Source organism: Salmo trutta, chromosome 16 (genome assembly GCF_901001165.1).
Source record: "Salmo trutta chromosome 16, fSalTru1.1, whole genome shotgun sequence".
Lineage (NCBI taxonomy): Eukaryota > Metazoa > Chordata > Actinopteri > Salmoniformes > Salmonidae > Salmo > Salmo trutta.
In genome coordinates, this window is record NC_042972.1 from 19,736,054 (window position 1) to 19,760,745 (window position 24,692).

General features: G+C 45.4%; 1 protein-coding gene across 1 annotated transcript in view; it reads left to right on the forward strand.

Moving 5' to 3' along the window:
- Nucleotides 1-227: 227 nt before the first annotated feature.
- The window catches only part of LOC115150245 (voltage-dependent calcium channel subunit alpha-2/delta-3-like), a 92,404-nt gene continuing 67,939 nt past the window's right edge, over nucleotides 228-24,692 (forward strand). The window contains exons 1-10 of the mRNA XM_029693330.1: nucleotides 228-459; nucleotides 1,452-1,533; nucleotides 6,091-6,207; nucleotides 8,612-8,671; nucleotides 17,974-18,136; nucleotides 22,452-22,583; nucleotides 23,365-23,425; nucleotides 23,735-23,885; nucleotides 24,178-24,252; nucleotides 24,360-24,449. Of these exons, the coding sequence (XP_029549190.1) occupies nucleotides 323-459; nucleotides 1,452-1,533; nucleotides 6,091-6,207; nucleotides 8,612-8,671; nucleotides 17,974-18,136; nucleotides 22,452-22,583; nucleotides 23,365-23,425; nucleotides 23,735-23,885; nucleotides 24,178-24,252; nucleotides 24,360-24,449 (1,068 nt within the window). The 5' untranslated portion in view covers nucleotides 228-322. The remainder of the gene's footprint in view (nucleotides 460-1,451; nucleotides 1,534-6,090; nucleotides 6,208-8,611; nucleotides 8,672-17,973; nucleotides 18,137-22,451; nucleotides 22,584-23,364; nucleotides 23,426-23,734; nucleotides 23,886-24,177; nucleotides 24,253-24,359; nucleotides 24,450-24,692) is intronic.

The window sequence follows — 24,692 nt, forward strand, 5'->3', positions numbered from 1 at the left end:
GCTTCCTTTTAGGTGGTTGTAGAATGTAACAGCTCTTTTTTTGGATTTAGATCATTAGCGGGTATCGGCCTAATTCTACTCTGCATGCATTATCTCTCTCTCTCTCTCTGCCCTCTGGTGGTGAGCGGTTTGTGTCTATGTTCATAGGTCAACGCTCTCTTTCAGCACGCGGGTCCCTTCAGGAGTGACAACTGCCCCCTTGGATGGCGCGAGGGAGGCACTGATAAATATGTGCCGGTAACAGGGGCTGCCGCTTTTCGCGCTGAGTGCGTTTTCGGGACTAGAGAGGTACTAGCCATTGTACCAGGATCCGTGGTCGGGAATGCTCGTGAAGATGCTGTGGAATTGGAAGATCCTCGTTTCGCACGTGTGCTGCGCCAGCTTCCTTCTGTTCTGGATTATACTGGGCACGGCAGTGGTGGACGTGATAGGGTCCCAGCAAGGGATTCCTCTCTCAGTGTGAGTGGAGGGTGTCATATCTTAACATTTTAGTTACTCAATAGTTACACCACATGTTGTTGAGTTTTTCAGTTAGATTTCCTGAAGTGTGTAAGCAGTAGATTTGTTATAGTAAAAATGATAAACAAGCTGAAAACATCAGCATGTAATTACAATGTAACAACAACTGCATAATACTAATAATAATTAATTGTTGTTATTTATTTATTAGTGTTGGTGTCTAACAAATAATTACCAAAAATAGACTTCTTTACCCTAACCCCAAGTCTGTTGCTGCTATAGATAGATAATATCTGGCATAATAACAGCGTAAGAACAACAAATGAATTATATATCATCATATATGACATGGACACACTATTTAAATGTACAGATGTCTTTATTTTAAACTGATTGTTGTCCTTCTTTTAATCAAAATACAGATATGTCCTAAATAACTACTATACAAAACATTACATTAAAGCATGTTCATTAGTCGATGTTAACCCAGAGTGTCTGCATAGAGACACCACAGTCTACAATGTACAGTTTAAGGAAGACTTTAGGCAAAAGTTTGCATCAACTTTAGCATCATAAACTATCCATTTATAACACATCATAAACACCAAAGAAACATTAATAAACCGCTACATTGAATGATATCACTTATCTACAATGTAGGTCTAGTGTATTTGACATATTGTTGATGGACACAAATTCAACACATCTCAAAACAATTTATTTCTTATATGAGGGTCTTGTGTTTTTTTAAGAACAGTAGTATCTTCAAGAAAATAGTTTATACTCACACCAGCCATATAACACACAAACAACTTCTAGATTTCCATGGATCTATAATTTCATTTTTTGAGATTTTGACATTTCTGGTGCCGTTTTTGTATTCTCGTTATCTCAGGTGTACATTATTGAAATGTGTGTGTAATGTCACAGAATATCCTTTGTTCACCTGAACTGGTATAATAACAATATAGAAATGTTCTGTTGGTTTCCAGGGTGAAGTTATGGGCCTCAGCGTTTGGTGGAGAAATTAAATCAATTTCTGCAAAATACTCTGGATCCCAGCTGCTGCAGAAGGTATCTGTTTCTTTCCTCAATCTTAATCTCATTCCTATACACGCACACACAGACACACATACACTGTACGCTGTAATACTGCATTTTCATCTAATGGCTGCTGACACATTTCTGTGTCCCAGCTGAATACTGATGTGTTGTGTATGAAAGGACTCAGGTGTGTGGATCAGAGGCCCATCTCTTCGTGTGTGTGTGGGGGGGGGGGGGGGGTGTACTGGACACAGCCCATTAACCACAGCACTGTTTCTTCTCTCATCTCATCTCCAGTTCACTCTCTGGAGTAAAGAGTTTCAACCCCAGGATATAAATGTGACAAGGAGACAAATTGAATAAGAGTGTGTTGAGTGTGATGGGCTGTGATGGGTTGGGATGGGCTGTGATGGGCTGGGATGGGCTGTGATGGGTTGGGATGGGCTGTGATGGGTTGGGATGGGCTGTGATGGGTTGGGATGGGCTGTGATGGGTTGGGATGGGCTGTGATGGGCTGGGATGGGCTGTGATGGGTTGGGATGGGCTGTGATGGGCTGGGATGGGCTGTGATGGGTTGGGATGGGCTGTGATGGGTTGGGATGGGCTGTGATGGGTTGGGATGGGCTGTGATGGGTTGGGATGGGCTGGAGGCAATGGGTGGGGTGCAGAGAGAGAGTGGGGAGAAGAGAGAGAGAAAGAGATGGATTTGCAGAAAAAAGCCCCTAAGTGAAAGTAAATGACCACTTGGCAGCAGACATGTGCTCCCGAGTGTGTACAGAGGTTATGGTTTGAACACTACAGCACCTTTCATCCAACTCTATGTTGGATAGGGTTGCAAAATGTGGAACCTTTCCAAAAATTCCCAGGTTTTCCAGAAATCCTGGTTGGAAGATTCGCAGAATCAAAAGGGAATAAGTAGAAAATCTAAACCAAATGCTGGACCCAGAGCACTGGCTGGAGTACTGTAAAAGTACAGAGTTTGTGTTATCTTGGCAATATGGGCATTTTGAAGTTCAAGCACTATTTCTACTGTAGTGAACACACAGCATTAGAACTGAGCACTAATGTGCGTACTTTATGGGAAAGTCTGAGTTAAGCAGACGGATTGAATGAAAACTTGGCCATATGGCCCTATGTGCTTACACCTGAATGTAGACAGTCATTTTATTCCAACAGATTTTATGATAATTTTCCTTCAATTGAGCTTTAATTAAACACTGCATTTTAAAATATATATATATTATTCCAGACTTGCAGCAGTTTGAAATGAGTTTGATTGAAAACCGGAGATTGTCGATGACCACAGATAGAGGAAAACATGGGTCATATTCATTAGTGCACACCGTGATAAACTGTAGCAAAACATTTTGCAACAAAAAACATTTTGCTATGAAAATGAGAGTTTCTTATTTGGACAAGTTCGGGTAGTCCCTCCCTGTTTCAGTCCGTTTGGTTTGTAGTGAATAGGACCCTGATATGTTCCATTCATACAGTAAGTGGTCTGTTGTGTAATGTGATTGAGTGTGAAGTCACTGGTGATGAGGAGATACATATCCCCATTTAGCTCTGTTCATCAGCCTCTCATCTGATGATAATGTGGAGCTTAGCTCAGCACCAGGCTGCTGCTGCAATACTCTAACATCCAACACTGTAGCAGTATACGGGTAGTGTGTGTGTGCTTGCGTTTATGTGTTGGATGGGAGTGTCTGCCTACCTTTTGACTGTCTGACGTCCCCAGCTGATCTTGTGTGAGAACAGAACACTCAGAGGTAAAATGTCCCCAGCAGTTGTTTTTCTTTCTGTGTATGTAAGCACTTTCCTCATGTTCCCGTTCACAGATGCATGACTGGTGTAGGACACCTTTCATCCAATCAGCAGGCCTCTCCCACTCTGAGGGGCCAGTGAGGCGAGGTGGAGAGAGAGGCACGGCTGGATGGTTTTAGGGCTGATCATTAAGGATGATCATTAGGTGCTTTATTATGGGAAATTAGTAGATTTCCACACAGAGCTGAGCTGCTGTATGGGCAACAGAACAGCAGTACGGATACAGACAGGAGGCTGTATGTGACTCCTCCTCAGGCTTGGGTTCGGTCAGGCCTCATCTACACATCAGTCATTACCTTAATCAATAAACATCATCAGTTCTGTTGATGGATGGGGTTTAACCTCTCCCTGATGACTGGGGAGGGGTGGGGGCGGGGGAGGGGGGCGGGGGAGGAGGGGAGGACAGGCGTGAAATGAACTGTTCCGAGCCACTGCCGGCCCACACTCTTCCTTTCCCTGGGTCTAATTTCACCCCATGTTCTGGGATTTGTGTATGTATGTGTGTGTTCTGCTCATACATTCTCATTTCGACACTAAACCCACCACTGGTGTGCGTGGCCAGAGAGCTCTGTTTTCATGTCAACTGACCAAGGCACCGGTTCCAATCCAAGTGCAAATGCCATTTAGCAAACTCCAGACATTTCTATCAGTTGGATGACATGAAAACAGAGGTCTTTGGCCACACACACCAGTGGTGGGTTTAGTGTCGAAATGAGAATGGATAGGCAGAAAAGAACCCCATACCTACTGTAAAATATGGTGCTGGATCTTTGATGTTATGGGGTTACTTTGCTTCCACTGGTCCAAGGGGATCCGGTTAAGGTCAACAGCATCATGAACTTTACCCAGTGGCCAAAACGCTGGTTGCCTCTGTCAGGAGGTTGAAACTTGGCTGCAAGTGGATCTTCCACCAAGACAATAACCCCAAGCATGCATCAAAATCCACAAATCAACTCTCCGAGTAGTCTCGTCAGGTATCCCACACGCCAGCCTCTATAGCGCCGTCTCCTCCTCCTTCGGGGATTTGGACCTGGTCCAGGATAATCAATGTCTTTCGCCTCTGACTAATTGAAGTAGAAGTCCTCGTCCAAATCAAGGTTAGTGATAGCTGTTCTGATTTCCAGAAGCTCTTTTCGTCATAGGAAACGATGGCGGAAAAATGATGTACGAAACAAGTTAAGATCAGCACAAATAAATACACAAAATAGCACCATCCCTCCAGCACCATTCTCTCACACAGGACGGTGCCAACTGCCAGTGACCATAGCAACAAAATAAACAAACATTATTGACATGCAAAAAAAATTATCACTTTCACACCATATGCATGCATAAACATGTATTTACATGCAACATAAATTATTTATCAAAAAATCGATTAGAAAACAATTATTTTTAATTGTTAGACGTGACTCTGTAAACTGATGGTGTTAGCCAGCTAGCTAGAGTGGGCAAATTGGACATTCTTGCTGAAGTACCACCACGTAGGCCACGTTTTCAACTATGATTGGTCAACAACTACAGCGCCGCTTGAAAAATAGAGCAGAATGATATTTTATACGGCTCGGTTTAACGGCTTCCACAGGCACGAACACCGCCGACCCCTCCGTCTGGGAAGAATTTCACCCCCCCTCGGCTTCATCGGAAATGAATGGGCCACCCCGGTCACCGCATGCTGTCTGTTGGTGCCTTTATCCTCAAGGTGAGGTATTGAAAAGTATTTAAAACAGGGCTGTCAATACTTTTTCACCCATACCTTTTGAGAAAAACAATTATTATTTGTTAAACCAAAACTCTCTCTGAGCAATTGTATTAGTATGAAATAATATAATTTCCCTATTTTTTAGCATACATTTATTTAGCATACATTTATTTAGCATACATTGCTCAGTATTTTAATTATTTATTTTATACAGTCATTTTTGCTCATCTTTATCAAGGGTGTAAATAATTACGAACCCCAGTGTGTGTCTGCGTGCGTGTGCGCATGTGTGTATGTGTGCGTGTGTGTGTGTGTGTGTGTGTGTGTGTGTGTGTGTGAGGGACGTGAGAGACAGGCAGGTTATATTCGGATTATTATTTTGTGTGACTGTGTGTTTTTTGTTGTTGTGTATGTTATGTTCTATTCTCTTTGTGTGTTCTGTTGGGCTTTGTTCTGTCAGTGCAGGTGCAGTGTATCCTGCAGGCTCAGCATTATGTGAAGTGTAGTTCATTATCCAGAAGCGCCCATGCCTGACACGTTATTATCTTTCTCCCATGCTTTGACTGCATTTCAATTACCCTCCAACCGTGCGTGGCATTCACTTCCAGGCCCGCCCACAGCCCACCCAGCAGCCAATCAGAGCCAGAGCCACAGCTTGTCAGCCAAGATAAAGCCTATCAATCATATAATAAAACAGGATACGTTTTATCAGCCAATCATCTGAGGGTTGTCAGCCCTTCTCAGATACATGGGAGGGAGTGTTACACTGGACTCTGCTGGTTCCAGAGGTGCAGGGCTATGAAAGCTAAGGGATTTTTCTGTGTGTGTGTGTGTGTGTGTGGAATTAACAGATATAACAAAGGTTCACCTTCTCTGTTACTAAAACACAGAGCTCATTGACTTAACCCACCCAATAAAACCCATTGACATGAGATGTGTATTCGAAGTGTTCATGTGATCCTCTGTGACACACTCACTCTGAATTTCTCAAACACCAGCTGATGATTAATTCAGTATCAAACTATTAGAGAGTTAAAACGTATTTTCTCTTCCATTTACAGAAATATAAAGAATTGGAAAAGTCTGTCCGAGTGGAAGAAATTGATGGCATGAAAGTGGTCAAAAATCTATCGAAGAAGATGGAGGAGATGTTCCGGAAGAAAAAGGAGGCCATTCGGGTACATATATCGCCGTATCTTTCCTTTTATCTTCCCTTCATTAGGCTATGATTTCTGGAAGTAGGCCTCATTTAGACTGCTGACAAGAGGACACTTTAAATATCTAAAAATGATCAACAAAATATCTATATGTAGTATTATAATTAGTATTATCACATTTAGGAGTATCTTTAGCATTTTAATTAGGCCTATCCATGACCATGAATGAAGCTGTTATAACCAATTGTAAGCTGGTGGCCATATATTTCAACGGTTAAAAATGTATATTTCGATTTTATTCCTCAAGCTTTCTGCTTGGTGGGCATTGTCGCATTTTATCCAGCAGTGGTATGCTATTTAATACAATCCCTCTCCTGTGACGGCATTCTCATGATACAAATATAGCCGTTGGACATATGTATTTGGCCTGAGAGGAGAGGTGCAAGTAGCCTATTTTAATAGTTAAGCTGGTGTGAGATGATAGCGTTTATCTCACACCGCCAGATCTCACTGCGCTGTACGGTATTACCTGCGTGGTTGTAATTCTACAGTGTGGGCCCATTTGCTTTTATCATTCTCTATTTATTAGGCAGTATTTTAATGTATATTATCACAGTGCTGCAAATTGGAAAAATGGTTTCGATGTGAACAAACTAAAATGATTTGAAAGCACAGCATTGCCGAGGTCGATTTCGTCAGATGCAAATGATAAAAATCACATTCGTTGACTTCTTTTGTTATTGCTTAGCCTGAAGGAAATAACTGATATCTCTCAATTGGCAACAATTAAATTGTCATATCCAATTAACGAAATTCCGATGGTCACCAATGACATTAGGCTATAGGCTACCAGTGCCGTGGGGTAGGCCTATTGGAAATGACATTAGGCTATAGGCTACCAGTGCCGTGGGGTAGGCCTATTGGAAATGACATTAGGCTATAGGCTACCAGTGCCGTGGGGTAGGCCTATTGGAAATGACATTAGGCTATAGGCTACCAGTGCCGTGGGGTAGGCCTATTGGAAATGACATTAGGCTATAGGCTACCAGTGCCGTGGGGTAGGCCTATTGGAAATGACATTAGGCTATAGGCTACCAGTGCCGTGGGGTAGGCCTATTGGAAATGACAGGCTATAGGCTACCAGTGCCGTGGGGTAGGCCTATTGGAAATGAAAATGAATATAAAACAATTACAATGTAGCCTAATTCGTGTTTATGATATTGATCTAGTCCTTCTGAGCTTTGAATATTTTTAGAGTGGTATGGCTACCTGTTTTGAAATTCACTTTCGTTAATAATACTTATTTGACATGGTTTGAAATACCTTCCCAGCAAATGTTGGCTTCTTGTGATTTGCCCCCCCCCCCCCCCAAAAAAAGAAATAGCCCTAGAGAAAAAGCCTTTGAGCGCCTCCTTGTTACAATAGCCTATGTCTATTGTTAACGACAGCATCTAAGACTGAAACGCCAAACGTATGAACATAAATTAAGTTTAACTCTCACACAAGCGTTTGCTGTTTGAGTTGCAGCTATTTTTTGACATGCTCGACAGTTATTAATTACCTGTTCCAGAATGGTGATGATGACTGAAGAAGCCTAGGTGTTAAGGCGGCATTTCTTCCACAACACGCAGGCAAGCACATTTCAGACGGGAATATTGTATAGGTTATTGCGTGTGGTGGGTTACAGTTCTACACTGGGCCAAGCTAATCAATCATTTCACTCACTGCACTCGCATATTTCTGTGCGTGGCCTTGCTAGGCAGAACTATAGGCCTACAGTAACCTATGTGATGAGACATTTTTACCACATTAATTGTTGTATGCCTATTGGTATGATTTTCATGTTGTTTTCAGAGGCAAGAGCATCCTTTGTTGGAGGCAGGTAATTGATAGGCTGAGCACAGTGCTTAGTGCTAAATACTAAATAACATAAAATCCTTTAACAGTTGATGTATAACTCTATCATTATTCGTTTTGGGAAATATCATTTAAGTGTGGAAACATTGATTGAATACTGTAAGATGTCAAAGGTCCTTGACTAGACATTCTGTCCATCCCAGCTACCATTTACATTACTTGGCTTGGGCTGTTCTGTGGCCAGAGCACCAGGAGTAGAGCAAGCTCATGTCTCTGTGCTCCACACAGCTATGCAGGTAGGCAGGCAGGGCCATTCCTCAGCCCTCATGTCTCTGGTTCTCTGTTACAGCAGATTGACTGCCTCCCTGCAGCAGGCTAGCTGGAACTATAGGAGCCACTGAGATGCTCTGACATTGTGTCAGGTCTTAAAACACCCTTGATCATGGGGGATGGGTTGGAGTTGAGCTGGTGTGTTGACGCTTCCCCTCTGTCCTTCCCCCTCCCTATCTCATCCCCCCCTTATGTCCCCCTCCCCCCCATATCCCCTCCCCTTTCTCCCCCCCTTCAGAGGCTGGTAGAGGCAGCAGAAGAGGCACATCTACAGCACGAGGAAAACCCGGAGCTGCAGGTGAGAGGGGCGGGGGAGGGGCGGGGGAGGGACGGGGGGGCAAGATAAGATGGTGTGTAGAAGACAGAGACAGTAAGTAGCATAATATCCAGAAGAGAAAGTGATAGATATAAAATAAGGGGTAGTCTATAACAAGGTGATAGAAGGGGTAGTCTATGACAAGGTGATAGAAGGGGTAGTCTATGACAAGGTGATAGAAGGGGTAGTCTATGACAAGGTGATAGAAGGGGTAGTCTATGACAAGGTGATAGAAGGGGTAGTCTATAACAAGGTGATAGAAGGGGTAGTCTATGACAAGGTGATAGAAGGGGTAGTCTATGACAAGGTGATAGAAGGGGTAGTCTATAACAAGGTGATAGAAGGGGTAGTCTATGACAAGGTGATAGAAGGGGTAGTCTATAACAAGGTGTAGAAGGGGGTAGTCTATGACAAGGTGATAGAAGGGGTAGTCTATGACAAGGGGATAGAAGGGGTAGTCTAATGACCAAGGTGATAGAAGGGGTAGTCTATGACAAGGTGATAGAAGGGGTAGTCCTATGACAAGGTGATAGAAGGGGTAGTCTATGAACAAGGTGAGAGAAGGTCTATGACAAGGTGATAGAAGGGGTAGTCTATGACAAGGTGATAGAAGGGGTAGTCCTATGACAAGGTGATAGAAGGGGTAGTCTATGACAAGGTGATAGAAGGGGTAGTCTATGACAAGGTGATAGAAGGGGTAGTCCTATAGACAAGGTGATAGAAGGGGTAGTCTATACAAGGTGATAGAAGGGGTAGTCTATGACAAGGTGATAGAAGGGTAGTCTATGACAAGGTGATAGAAGGGGTAGTCTATGACAAGGTGATAGAAGGTGTAGTCTATATGACAAGGTGATAGAAGGGGTAGTCTATGACACAGGTGATAGAAGGGGTAGTCTATGAACAAGGTGATAGAAGGGGTAGTCTATGACAAGGTGATAGAAGGGGTAGTCTATGACAAGGTGATAGAAGGGGTAGTCTATGACAAGGGTGATAGAAGGGGTAGTCTATGACAAGGTGATAGAAGGGGTAGTCCTATAACAAGGTGATAGAAGGGGTAGTCTATGACAAGTGATAGAAGGGGTAGTCTATGACAAGGTGATAGAAGGGGTAGTCTATACAGGTGATAGAAGGGTTAGTCTATGACGAGGTGATAGAAGGGGTAGTCTATGACAATGTGATAGAAGGGGGTAGGTCTATAACAAGGTGATAGAAGGGGTAGTCTATGACAAGGTGATAGAAGGGGTAGTCTATGACAAGGTATAGAAGGGGTAGTCTATGACAAGGTGATAGAAGGGGTAGTCTATGACAAGGTGGATAGAAGGGGTAGTCTATGACAAGGTGATAGAAGGGGTAGTCTATAACAAGGTGATAGAAGGGGTAGTCTATGACAAGGTGAATAGAAGGGGTAGTCCTATGACAAGGTGATAGAAGGGGTAGGTCTATGACAAGGTGATAGAAGGGGTAGTCTATGACAAGGTGATTAGAAGGGGGGTAAGTCTATGACAAGGTGATAGAAGGGGTAGTCTATGACAAGGTGATAGAAGGGGTAGTCTATGACAAGGTGATAGAAGGGGTAGTCTATGACAAGGTGATAGAAGGGGTAGTCTATAACAAGGTGATAGAAGGGGTAGTCTATGACAAGGTGATAGAAGGGGTAGTCTATGACAGGTGATAGAAGGGGTAGGCTATGACAAGGTGATAGAAGGGGTAGTCTATGACAAGGTGATAGAAGGGGTAGTCTATGACAAGGTGATAGAAGGGTAGTCTATGACAAGGTGATAGAAGGGGTAGGTCTATGACAAGGTGATAGAAGGGGTAGTCTATGACAAGGTGATAGAAGGGGTAGTCTATGACAAGGTGATAGAAGGGGTAGTCTATGACAAGGTGATAGAAGGGGTAAGTCTATAACAGGGATAGAAGGGGTGTCTAGACAGGGGATAGTCTATGACAGGTGATAGAAGGGGTAGTCTATGACAAGGTGATAGAAGGGGTAGTCTATGACAAGGTGATAGAAGGGGTAGGTCTATGACAAGGTGATAGAAGGGGTAGTCTATAGACAAGGTGATAGAAGGGGTAGTCTATGACAAGGTGATAGAAGGGGTAGTCTATGACAAGGTGATAGAAGGGGTAGTCTATGACAAGGTGATAGAAGGGGTAGTCTATGACAAGGTGATAGAAGGGGTAGTCTATGACAAGGTGATAGAAGGGGTAGTCTATGACAAGGTGATAGAAGGGGTAGTCTATGACAAGGTGATAGAAGGGGTAGTCTATGACAAGGTGATAGAAGGGGTAGTCTATGACAAGGTGGATAGAAGGGGTAGGTCTATGACAAGGTGATAGAAGGGGTAGTCTATGAACAAGGTGATAGAAGGGGTAGTCTATGACAAGGTGATAGAAGGGGTAGTCTATGACAAGGTGATAGAAGGGGTAGTCTATGACAAGGTGATAGAAGGGGTAGTCTATGACAAGGTGATAGAAGGGGTAGTCTATAACAAGGTGATAGAAGGGGTAGTCTATGACAAGGTGATAGAAGGGGTAGTCTATGACAAGGTGATAGAAGGGGTAGTCTATGACAAGGTGATAGAAGGGGTAGTCTATGACAAGGTGATAGAAGGGGTAGTCTATAACAAGGTGATAGAAGGGGTAGTCTATGACAAGGTGATAGAAGGGGTAGTCTATGACAAGGTGATAGAAGGGGTAGTCTATGACAAGGTGATAGAAGGGGTAGTCTATGAACAAGGTGATAGAGGGGTAGTCTATGACAAGGTGATAGAAGGGGTAGTCTATACAAGGTAGATAGAAGGGGTAGTCTATGACAAGGTGATAGAAGGGGGTAGTCTATGACAAGGTGATAGAAGGGGTGTCTATGACAAGGTGATAGAAGGGGTAGTCTATAGCAAAGGTGATAGAAGGGGTAGTCATATGACAACGGTGATGGAAAGGGGTAGTCTATAACAAGGTGATAGAAGGGTAGTCTATGACAAGGTGATAGAAGGGGTGTCCTATGACAGGTGATAGAAGGGGTAGTCCTATGACAAGGTGGATAGGAAGGTGTAGTCTATGACAAGGTGATAGAAGGGGTAGTCTATGACAAGGTGATAGAAGGGGTAGTCTATGACAAGGTGATAGAAGGGGTAGTCTATGACAAGGTGATAGAAGGGGTAGTCTATGACAAGGTGATAGAAGGGGTAGTCTATGACAAGGTGATAGAAGGGGTAGTCTATGACAAGGGTGATAGGAAGGGGTAGTCTATGACAAGGTGATAGAAGGGGTAGTCTATGAACAAGGTGATAGAAGGGGGGTAGTCTCTGACAAGGTGATAGAAGGGTAGTCTATGACAAGGTGATAGAAGGGGTAGTCTATGACAAGGTGATAGAAGGGGGTAGTCTATGACAAGGTGATGAAGGGGTAGTCTATAACAAGGTGATAGAAGGGGTAGTCTATGACAAGGTGATAGAAGGGGTAGTCTATGACAAGGTGATAGAAGGGGTAGTCTATGACAAGGTGATAGAAGGGGTAGTCTATGACAAGGTGATAGAAGGGGTAGTCTATGACAAGGTGATAGAAGGGGTAGTCTATGGACAAGGGGTGACAGGTGATAGAAGGGGTAGTCTATGACAAGGTGATAGAAGGGGTAGTCTATGACAGGTGATAGAAGGGGTGTCTATGACAAGGTGATAGAAGGGGTAGTCTATGACAAGGTGATAGAAGGGGTAGTCTATGACAAGGTGATAGAAGGGGTAGTCTATGACAAGGTGATAGAAGGGGTAGTCTATGACAAGGTGATAGAAGGGGTAGTCTATAACAAGGTGATAGAAGGGGTAGTCTATAACAAGGTGATAGAAGGGGTAGTCTATAACAAGGTGATAGAAGGGGTAGTCTATGACAAGGTGATAGAAGGGGTAGTCTATGACAAGGTGATAGAAGGGGTAGTCTATAACAAGGTGATAGAAGGGGTAGTCTATGACAAGGTGATAGAAGGGGTAGTCTATGACAAGGTGATAGAAGGGGTAGTCTATGACAAGGTGATAGAAGGGATTACGGACAGTATAGTGGCTGTTGGCATTGGCAGTGTCCTTCATGTTAATACCCTGTCACAGTGGTGATACATAATGCCTCTTTAATAAGCAACGCTGTATAGAACGCCATACCATGCTGCGGCTGGTAACTCACACTGATTGTTTTAAAGCGTAAGCATCATTCACAAGTAGCCTGTGAACCTGACACTGTTGAAGAGGGAGTGGCTTCAATTTCAGTAAACTGCCATTGCAAAGAACACGATCCAAGTGTAAATTCAGCACCATGGTCAGCGCCCACTGACAACCACACTGGAATCAGATTATATTACAATGCACTTATACCATTACATATCTGCACCATTAACAATAATGAGGTACTTTTTCTTTTCCTGAATGCAATCTCGCACCCAAGGAATGCTGGTGTTATCTTCTAACACATCACCAAGCATAGTGCTATAAATAGTACACTGATATGAAGAGTAATACAATGTCATGCAACAACAATCAGCTTTGTCTTTGTTTTATTTCAACTTCATACATGAAAAATTCCTCCATCCTCATACTTTATAAAATATAAGAGAATCTAATATTCCCACTGTGTGCTGCGGTGGGTGTTCAGGTGTTGTTCCCATGCCTGTGTGTGTTACAACCCAGCCCAGCGCACAGCCACTGTGCTCAGTCTTTAAAGGACATTATACAGCTGTTATTGCTGGATTCTTTTTCCTTTTCTTTGGTGCAGTGAGCCTCCTCTTCCTATACAGTGGAATTGCAGTAATTCTGTCACACTGAGAATGTACAGGACCCTCTCCCCTCCCTCCTTCCTTCTTTCATTCCTTCTCTCTCTTTTTCCCTCTCTCTTCCTTCCTCCCTCCCTCCCTCATTTTTTTCTCTCTCTCCCTCTTTTCCTCCTTTTCTCTCTCTTTCTCTATTCCTCTCTCCTGCTTTCTTTCTTTCTTTCTCTCTCTCTCCATTTCTCCCTCCCTCTTTCCAGTAGACAAAGATAAATGGAACTCTTATGCACAGTGCATTGTTCCACTTTTCTTCCTGGAGATTGGAAACTCACTCGGGCAACAAATCACTTGTCGCCACCCAGTTAATAGCTGCACTTACATCATATGAATACATTGTGATCACCCCATAGTTTGCAGGTTTCTCTGGTGATTATATTAACACATTGGAAGAAGGTGGATAAGGTCATTATTACCATTATAGGACAGAATTTCGGTCTCAATATTTCAATGTTGTTATCCTTCATTACTCTGCACTTATTTTTTTTTTTTTTTTTTATTTCACCTTTATTTAACCAGGTAGGCAAGTTGAGAACAAGTTCTCATTTACAATTGCAACCTGGCCAATTTAACAATCAACTACAGAGTCAATGTGACCAGATGATTATGTATGTTCATTTCTCTGGTGATATTCATCTTCTTTATAACAATGCCATTATGTATCCCACAACACATTATTGTATTGTTGTATGATTTAAGAGCATATTGTCATTGAGCAAATGGTTTCCTGTTTTTGGGAGTGTTATATTTAGATCTACTGTAAGCTACACATTTACAGTATAGGCCTACACGTTTACACTATATGCTAAACATGCATAATAAGCTTTATAAATCATTTTCACAGTTTTGAAGGCTATTACTGTGATTGTTAGATATTTTAGTACATACATAACAGGGTTACTATTTTAGAGAATAATTATTTACTATTATTTAAAATGGTGACCAAATTCATCCATTTTTAATAGCTATACAGTAGCCTAAGCCGAATAATGTGCATCGATAAAAACATAATATTTCGTTCTTTCCTTTAGGCTCTATTCAGACTAGTTATTTTACAGTGAACTTGCTAAAACTTAATGCCCGCATTTTCATTGTAAAATCCTAACGCCTATTCTTTATTGTAAAAATGTAGGGTAGGCCTACTTCGCAGCCCCCCGTCTCTCTAGAAAACTGTTAAAATATTTTCAGAATTGCTCATCTTTAATACAAAAATTCTACAGTGTACCAGATTTTTTTCTTCGATGCTCAATGTTGTCACTATGACGTGCAAAAAGGGACTCTGATATAGGCTATGCTTATCGGCAAATGTAGCCAGTCTTTTAAATAGTAAACTATTCTGCTGCTTACAAAACACGGTTCTCCTCTTTAACAAGAAAACTTCAATTGCGGAGACCCATCGATTATACAATAAACTACAATACGACAGTGAAAATACATTATTATTTGAGCATATTTTGCGGGATCTGTTATCGATAGTATATGAGCGGAAACAGAGAGAGTTCACCTTGCGGTATACCACGCTGTCACACACATCACCTGCACGCCCTTGAACCCTGTATAGCCCGACACTGGTTAATGTAAAACACAGCACCGTCTTAAAATGAGACAGAGACTAGATAAGAGAGAACCCACCGTATCACGTCGAAGTCTTGGCCCGGGAAATGGTGCGTGAAAAATGCATGGTGTCAAAACGGCAAGCTGTTATTAAATGATGCGTCAGAGTTTGATGTTATAAAATGATCTGATATCCTCAGGTAGAACTCTAAAGTAGCCGAATTTTCGTCATTTTTAATTTCCACTCGATAAATTGTATATAGTTTTATGTTGGTTTCAACATAAAAAAAATACCTAAAGAGAATCAAATTGAAGTCAAATGACTTATAACTGGAAAATAATATTATAGCATGTGCCTGTATAAGTAGTGTAAATTAATCTACAGTAGCTCTCAACAGCTTTCTGTGCGTTCTTTTTTTACCACCAGTATTTGTTCAACGTTTGTGTTAAGTATGTTACTATGCAGAGTAGTCTCAGTGATGTCTACAAAGAGTCATTCTGGCTGCCTGAATGTCAGTCTGAGGATCAAAGGGTCAGTATGGAGAAATTGGGCTGGACTACTCTGTCATAGGTGATACATTGACCTCCAAAGAGGTCCAGTAAGACCCATTGCAGTTCAAATTTCAAAAGGCACTTGCACATCTGAGCTATCTTTGTTGCAGGTGCATTGTAACAACTGAATAACATGAGAAAAAAGAAGAAACCTGCACACTGCTCTTTAATAAGCTTTACGTAGCAAGCTGAATCAGCCTGGGTTTAAATCAGTTATACCCATTTCACACTACTGAAACAAGCCAAGCCATGCCAAACTGTAGTCTTCCTGACCTTGTTATGCATCCATCCCATAGTTGCTGCATGGAACCGTGCTTGCAAGGACATTGTGAAACATTCATGGTTGAGGGTATTAGACCCACAAGCAACTACCTATTCAGCCAGCCCTGGTACGGTAGGCCCCGTCTCGCTGCAGCAGTGTGTACAGTAACCTACAGTAAGAACCAATGGAGCACCTCGGCCGTGGAGCCGCAGTGTCCCCTGTCTGGCCTGGCCTGCTCTACACTACCGTAATAACCCTGCTGATGGTTAACTGGCCTCTCTCTCTACAGTCCTCTCTTCTGCTGAGCATGCACCTTCCTCTCCACCCTCCTTCCTCCCCTCCTACCTTCCTCGGCCCGTCAGAGGGGCGCCCACGCGTGGTATGAGCTGTCAGGCCCTGCTTTATGGTGATGCCCATGTGGCCTCCCCCAAGTACGCCACAGAGTCCATCACACCCCCCCCCCCCCTACTCCTCTCCCTCCCTCCCTGCTTCTCCCCAAGCCCTTCACTGGCAAACAGGGCCAGTCAGTCCAGAGCCAGGCTGCTTAGACAGAATGAAAGAGTCTCTCCTCTAAGCTGGTCCAGGGGTTCACCACTGTGAAGAACAGGCCAATCACAAAGCAGAGTTACACTTCAGAGAAGTCTGATTGTTCTCTTAATTAAACCCATCGTCCAGACAGAGAGCTGAGCAGCACAGCTCACCTCCACTGCTAGACTGCTGCGCTGTAACCTCCACTTCATTTTAAAAATGTTTGCTTGACTCTAGTTCCGAGTGGCGCAGCGGTCTAAGGCACCTCATCTCCGTGCAAGAGGTGTCACTAGAGTCACCCTGGTTCAGCGGTCTAAGGCACTGCATCTCAGTGTAAGAGGTGTCACTACAGTCCCTGGTTCAAATCCAGGCTGTATCACATCTGGCCGTAATTGGGAGTCCCATAAGGCGGCGCATAATTGGCCCAGGTTTGGCCAGGGTAGGCTGTCATTGTAAATAAGAATTTGTTCTCAACTGACTTGCCTAGTTAAATAAATAAAAAATAGTTACTGTATAAATATGGTGTCTAAGTGCAGTTGTAATGTATTTTGACCTCATTAATAAGGATATCCCTTTATGTAACACTTTGTTTTTTTCTCATCAGGGTCTGGGTGGTCAAGACAAATACAGTACCACTTGATAGCCACGAGGCTATTGAAACTGATGGTGGAGTTGGATGTTAACTCTGTTGTTTTCCGCATCAGTATGAGTACTTCAACACAGTGCTGATTAACAATGTGGATGTTAACTCTCTGTTGTTTTCCGCATCAGTATGAGTACTTCAACACAGTGCTGATTAACAATGTGGATGTTAACTCTGTTAACTCTATGTGTACCGTGTCTGTTCCCCAGTATGAGTACTTCAACGCGGTGCTGATTAACAATGTGGATGTTAACTCTGTTAACTCTATGTGTACCGTGTCTGTTCCCCAGTATGAGTACTTCAATGCGGTGCTGATTAACAATGTGGATGTTAACTCTGTTAACTCTATGTGTACCGTGTCTGTTCCCCAGTATGAGTACTTCAACGCGGTGCTGATTAACAATGTGGATGTTAACTCTGTTAACTCTATGTGTACCGTGTCTGTTCCCCAGTATGAGTACTTCAATGCGGTGCTGATTAACAATGTGGATGTTAACTCTGTTAACTCTATGTGTACCGTGTCTGTTCCCCAGTATGAGTACTTCAACGCGGTGCTGATTAACAATGTGGATGTTAACTCTGTTAACTCTATGTGTACCGTGTCTGTTCCCCAGTATGAGTACTTCAATGCGGTGCTGATTAACAATGTGGATGTTAACTCTGTTAACTCTATGTGTACCGTGTCTGTTCCCCAGTATGAGTACTTCAACGCGGTGCTGATTAACAATGTGGATGTTAACTCTGTTAACTCTATGTGTACCGTGTCTGTTCCCCAGTATGAGTACTTCAACGCGGTGCTGATTAACAATGTGGATGTTAACTCTGTTAACTCTATGTGTACCGTGTCTGTTCCCCAGTATGAGTACTTCAACGCGGTGCTGATTAACAATGTGGATGTTAACTCTGTTAACTCTATGTGTACCGTGTCTGTTCCCCAGTATGAGTACTTCAATGCCGTGCTGATTAACAATGTGGATGAGGAGGGCAACAACGTGGAGCTGGGAGGAGAGTTTGTCCTCGAACCCAATGAACACTTCAACAACCTGTCAGTCAACCTCAGCCTCAGTGTGGTGCAGGTGCCCACCAACATGTATAACAAAGGTAGGGACACTCAGAGGCCACTGTCAATATAGTGCATAATAGTTAAAGTGGGTGTATATGTGTGCAGATATGGACATGGAAAAGTAGGAGCTGCCCCACGTGAGGTGTCATAAGAGTTCATGGCGACAACTAAATTGTCCTTCCGGGACAATAAAAATCTATTGAATTGTGTGAGAAGCAGATTTGGGGTACATTTCATGTCAATTCAAGAAAATCATTGAATTTCCAAAAGTGAAACGCACCATCTTTTTGCAGTGGTGGAAAAAGTATCCAATTGTCATACTTGACTTTAGATACCTTAATAAAAAATCAGTCAAGTAAAAGTGAAAGTCACCCAGTAAAATATTACTTGTAGAGGGCGGGGGTAGAGGGAGGAGGTAGAGGGAGGGGGTAGAGGGCGGAGGTAGAGGGAGGGGGTAGAGGGAGGGGGTAGAGGGCGGAGGTAGAGGGCGGAGGTAGTGGGAGGGGGTAGAGGGAGGGGGTAGAGGGCGGAGGTAGAGGGGCGGAGGTAGAGGGAGGGGGTAGAGGGCGGAGGTAGAGGGCGGAGGTAGAGGGAGGGGGTAGAGGGAGGGGGTAGAGGGCGGAGGTAGAGGGAGGAGGTAGAGGGAGGGGGTAGAGGGCGGAGGTAGAGGGCGGGGGTAGAGGGCGGGGGTAGAGGGCGGAGGTAGAGGGAGGGGGTAGAGGGCGGAGGTAGAGGGCGGGAGGTAGAGGGAGGCGGTAGAGGGAGGGGGTAGAGGGAGGGGGTAGAGGGCGGAGGTAGAGGGCGGGGGTAGAGGGCGGAGGTAGAGGGAGGGGGTAGAGGGCGGAGGTAGAGGGCGGGGGTAGAGGGCGGAGGTAGAGGGAGGGGGTAGAGGGCGGAGGTAGAGGGCGGGGGTAGAGGGCGGAGGTAGAGGGAGGGGGTAGAGGGAGGGGGTAGAGGGCGGAGGTAGAGGGCGGAGGTAGAGGGAGGAGGTAGAGGGCGGAGGTAGAGGGAGGGGGTAGAGGGAGGGGGTAGAGGGCGGAGGTAGAGGGAGGGGTAGAGGGCGGAGGTAGAGGGAGGGGGTAGAGGGCGGAGGTAGAGGGCGGGGGTAGAGGGCGGAGGTAGAGGGAGGAGGTAGAGGGCGGGGGTAGAGGGAGGGGGTAGTGGGAGGGGGTAGAGGGCGGAGGTAGAGGGAAGGGGTAGAGGGCGGAGGTAGAGGGAGGGGGTAGCGGGCGGAGGTAGAGGGCGGGGGTAGAGGGCGGAGGTAGAGGGCGGGGGTAGAGGGCGGAGGTAGAGGGAGGGGGTAGAGGGCGGGGGTAGAGGGCGGGGGTAGAGGGCGGAGGTAGAGGGAGGGGGTAGAGGGCGGGGGTAGAGGGAGGGGGTAGAGGGCGGAGGTAGAGGGCGGAGGTAGAGGGAGGCGGTAGAGGGAGGGGGTAGAGGGAGGGGGTAGAGGGCGGAGGTAGAGGGCGGGGGTAGAAGGCGGAGGTAGAGGGAGGGGGTAGAGGGCGGAGGTAGAGGGCGGGGGTAGAGGGCGGAGGTAGAGGGAGGGGGTAGAGGGCGGAGGTAGAGGGAGGGGGTAGAGGGAGGGGGTAGAGGGCGGAGGTAGAGGGCGGAGGTAGAGGGAGGAGGTAGAGGGAGGAGGTAGAGGGCGGAGGTAGAGGGAGGGGGTAGAGGGAGGGGGTAGAGGGCGGAGGTAGAGGGAGGGGGTAGAGGGCGGAGGTAGAGGGAGGGGGTAGAGGGCGGAGGTAGAGGGGCGGGGGTAGAGGGCGGAGGTAGAGGGAGGAGGTAGAGGGCGGGTAGAGGGAGGGGTAGGGGAGGGGTAGAGGGCGGAGGTAGAGGGAGGGGGGAGGAGGGCGGAGGTAGAGGGCGGGGGTAGAGGGCGGAGGTAGAGGGAAGGGGGTAGAGGGCGGGAGGAGAGGGCCGGGGTAGAGGGCGGAAGGTAGAGGGAGAGGGGGTAGAGGGCGGAGGTAGAGGGAGGGGGTAGAGGGAGGGGGTAGAGGGCGGAGGTAGAGGGCGGAGGTAGAGGGAGGGGTAGAGGGAGGGGTAGAGGGCGGAGGTAGAGGGCGGAGGTAGAGGGCGGGGGTAGAGGGCGGGGCTAGAGGGAGGGGTAGAGGGCGGAGGTAGAGGGCGGAGGTAGAGGGAGGCGGTAGAGGGAGGGGTAGAGGGAGGGGGTAGAGGGCGGAGGTTAGAGGGCGGGGTAGAAGGCAGAGGTGAGGGAGGGTAGAGGCGAGGTGAGGGCGGGGGTAGAGGGCGGGTAGAGGGAGGTTAGGGCGGAGGTAGAGGGAGGGGGTAGAGGGATGGGGTAGAGGGCGGAGGTAGAGGGAGGAGGTAGAGGGCGGAGGTAGAGGGAGGGGTAGAGGGCGGAGTAGAGGGAGGGGGTAGAGGGCGGGGGTAGAGGGCAGAGGTAGAGGGAGGAGGTAGAGGGCAGGGGTAGAGGGAGGGGGTAGTGGGAGGGGGTAGAGGGCGGAGGTAGAGGGAGGGGGTAGAGGGCGGAGGTAGGGGGAGGGGGTAGAGGGCGGAGGTAGAGGGGCGGGGGTAGAGGGCGGAGGTATAGGGCGTGGGTAGAGGGTGGAGGTAGAGGGAGGGGGTATTGGGAGGGGGTAGGGCGGAGGTAGAGGGAGGGGGTAGAGGGCGGAGGTAGAGGGAGGGGGTAGAGGGCGGAGGTAGAGGGAGGGGGTAGAGGGGGAGGTAGAGGGAGGTGGTAGAGGGCGGAGGTAGAGGGTGGAAGGGGGGTGGAGATAGAGAAGGGATGCATAATGGCCCAAAGATAGAGAGTGCAGTCACACTACAGGCCTTTCAAAGACAATGGAGTGAGTGAGGAGAAAAGAAGGGATGGGGTTGTGTCTCTTGCAGTGACTTAATGTTCAGCTGTTATTTGTTTTATAGCTCAGTGTGTCACCTGTCTCTGTGTAGCCCTGGGTCTCTTTTGTCTGTCTATAATGGCCTCCTCAGTGCCCCGCACCCCCCCTCTGTTCTCTGCACAATGGGCGGCTATCTGAGAGCCTCAGTGTGTGTGTGTGCGCGTACGCGTGTGTGTGGAGACCATGCAGCAGAAGGATGGGAGGGCATTATTTAGTCACACTGTTTGTCCCTCCACCAGAGGGGTCAATAAAGGCCAAAGGTCAATGGTCCAGCACTCCTGTGTTCAGTGTTAATGGAGATTATGACCATTATTGCCTTTGTTATTACACTCTTAGAAAAAATTGTGTTATCTAGGACCTTAAAGGGTTCTTCTGCTGTCCCCATATGGGAATCCTTTGAAGAACCCTTTTTAATTGCAGGTAGAACACTTTTGGGTTCCATGTAGAACCCTCTGTAGAAAGGGTTCTATCTGGAACCAAAAAGGGTTTTCCTATGGGGACAGCCCAAAGAACCCCTTAGGAACCCTTTTTGGTTCCAGATAGAACCCTTTCTACAGAGGGTCTCTCAATTTCAATTTTAATTTAAGGGGCTTTATTGTGAAATAAACAAAACAATTAACAATGAACAGTACACTAACAAAAGTTGCAAAACAAAAAAGCCTGTCTTCTCTTGAGAGCCAGGTCTGCCTTCGGCGGCCTTTGTCAATAGCAAGGCTATGCTCACTGAGTCTGTACATAGTCAAAGATTTCCTTAAGTTTGGTTCAGTCTTAGTGGTCAGGTATTCTGCCACTGTTTACTCTCTGTTTAGGGCCAAGTAGCATTCTAGTTTGCTCTGTTTTTTGTTGTTGTAATTACTTGACACATTAGAAAGAATTTATCTTTTTGTTTTTTCATGATTTGGTTGGGTCTAATTGTGTTGATGTCCTGGGGCTCTGTGGGGTGTGTTTGTGTTTGTGAACAGAGCCCCAGGACCAGCTTGCTTAGGGGACTTCTCCAGGTTCATCTCTCTGTAGGTGATGGCTTTGTTGTGGAGGGTTTGGGAATCGCTTCCTTTTAGGTGGTTGTAGAATTTAAAGGCTCTTTTCTGGATTTTGATAATTACCAGGTATTGGACTAAATGCTCTGCATGCATTATTTGGTGTTTTACGTTGTACACGGAGGATATTTTTTGCAGAATTCCGCGTGCAGAATCTAAATTTGGTGTTCTCTCTCACACGTTCTCTCTCTTCCCCCCCTCCTTATCTGTTTCTCTCCTCCCCTCTCTCTGTCTCGCTCCCCTCCCTCCTCCCCCTCTATTCAATTCAATTCAGTGAGCTTTATTGGCATGGGAAACATATGTTAACATTGCCAAAGCAATGTCCTCTCTATTTCTCTCTCTCTCAATTCAATTCAATTTAAGGGGCTTTATTGGCATGGGAAACATATGTTTACATTGTCAAAGCAAGTGAAATAAACAAAAAACTAACAGTCTCTCTCTCTCTCTCTCTCTCTCAGATCCTGCCATAGTGAATGGGGTGTATTGGTCAGAGGCCTTGAATAAAGTGTTTGTGGATAACTTTGAAAAAGATCCGTCCCTGATATGGCAGTACTTTGGCAGTGCTAAGGGCTTCTTTAGGCAGTATCCCGGTGAGTTGTGTGTGTGTGTGTGTGTGTGTGTGTGTGTGTGTGTGTGTGTGTGTGTGTGTGTGTGTGTGTGTGTGTGTGTGTGTGTGTGCGTGCTTGTGTGGGGGAGAGTGGGGGAGGGGCAAAACATACAAAACGTCACTGTACGAAATGGGGGAAAATGAAATGGAATCACTCAAAGGGTGATTTTGCTAATGTTGTAATTTTACAGACCATCAGATAGGATGCATATGACAAATGAATCAGAATGTGAGCTGCAACTGTGAGTCCAGCTCCTGCAGCAGCACACTGCAACACAGTCCAGAGCGAAGGCAGAGCTAAGGGTACATTAGAGCACCGACAGTGACCGTCAGATGGTAACCGTGCTGACTGCAGTACTATAACACCACAGATACATGTATGGGAAATTACAGGTGATACAGAAAGTGTTATTTCATATATAAAGCCCTTCATTGCAGTCATATAATTTAAAGTCACCCACCACCAATGTGCCCTGCCTGACTGTGTGTGGATAATGTTATGCATTAGTTCCAATGAGACGAGTGTATTGTTAGTGTGTAGGACATATAACGTAGCACTGTGCCCTTCACGGATGTGGCATCATTAGACTCCACTCTCCTCTCAATTTCTATTGAGATACACATAGCAAGGAAAGACAGACCTGCGCATTGAACCCCCATTTCTAAAGACATTTTGTAGTCTGGCTCTGGAATGTCCTTAACTCTGTATGACTCTGTAGCGTAATGCTCTGTGTAGCTAAGTGTCTTTCTCCTCATGGTTCCAGGGGTCAAATGGCATCCAGACGAACACGGGGTCATCGCCTTTGACTGCAGGAACAGGAAATGGTATGCTTTTTTACAATAGGTCAGTGTTAGCCAATGAGGAAACTGATTTTCCTCTTCCCGTGTAGCCTACAATATCATGCTTTACTTGTTTGTGCAGCGTACATTATGGCAAAATCTTGATCCCTGTCGTGTATTTTGTTAGTGTGTTGCTTTAGCTCTGCAATGATTCCAGTCAGTGTTTGCTGCATTGCAGTCCAAGGTTGGGCAACATGTTTTGTGTTGTTATGCCACACTATATACCCCCATTGGATAGATAGAACTGACGTTCTGGTTAGTGTGTGTGTACTTGTGTCATACCTCCATGGTCAGGTACATCCAGGCAGCGACGTCTCCTAAAGACGTGGTGATTCTAGTGGACGTGAGTGGCAGTATGAAGGGCCTGAGACTGACCATCGCCAGACAGACGGTCTCCTCTATACTGGACACACTGGGAGACGACGACTTCTTCAACATCATCGCTGTCAGTCTGATTGAACTGATCTCTGTGTGTGTGTGTTGGAGTGGGGTTGTGTGTGTTGGGGGAGGGGGGGGTCTGCTTAATGTATCACCCTTAGCATTTTTAGCTTCTCTGTTTATCTGAGTTTATTTGGGGTTTCTGCTGCTAGTTTTTCTATACTGTGTTTATGATGATCCTACCTCATATCTAAAACCATGTCTAGAAAATGAATAGGTATGTCTAGAATGTGTGTGTGTCTGTACTCTTATCGTGATGTTCCCCTCAAAGCTAACCCTCTCCATATGTTTGTTCACAGTACAATCAAGAGATTCACTATGTGGAGCCTTGTCTGAACGGTACACTGGTACGAGCAGACAGAAACAATAAAGCTGTAAGTTCCTCACTCAAAAACACACATAATTGTATGTAGATCATATCAGAGGGAATTTGTTTGATTATCACTCAAATCATACTGTATGTTTACCTCTTTCCTGTTAGCATTTTAGAGAACATCTGGACAAGCTGTTTGCCAAAGGGATTGGTCTGCTGGGTGATGCTCTTACCGAAGCATTCACCATTCTAAATGATGTAAGTTCAGCCTCGGGCTTTAACCCCCCTGAATTCATTCATTCAACACAGATATTGCACAGACTAATATACAGTAGTTCCATTTACTGCATCTGTGTATCCATATCACATACTAGAGCAGAGACCAAATGAAAACGCACAACTTTAAACAAAAATTGGTTCTCAGACTTTGGTTTAATTCCAGAATTACTTTTTACATGATTGAACAACAAATACATAAACACACTTGGATCCATGCCAGAG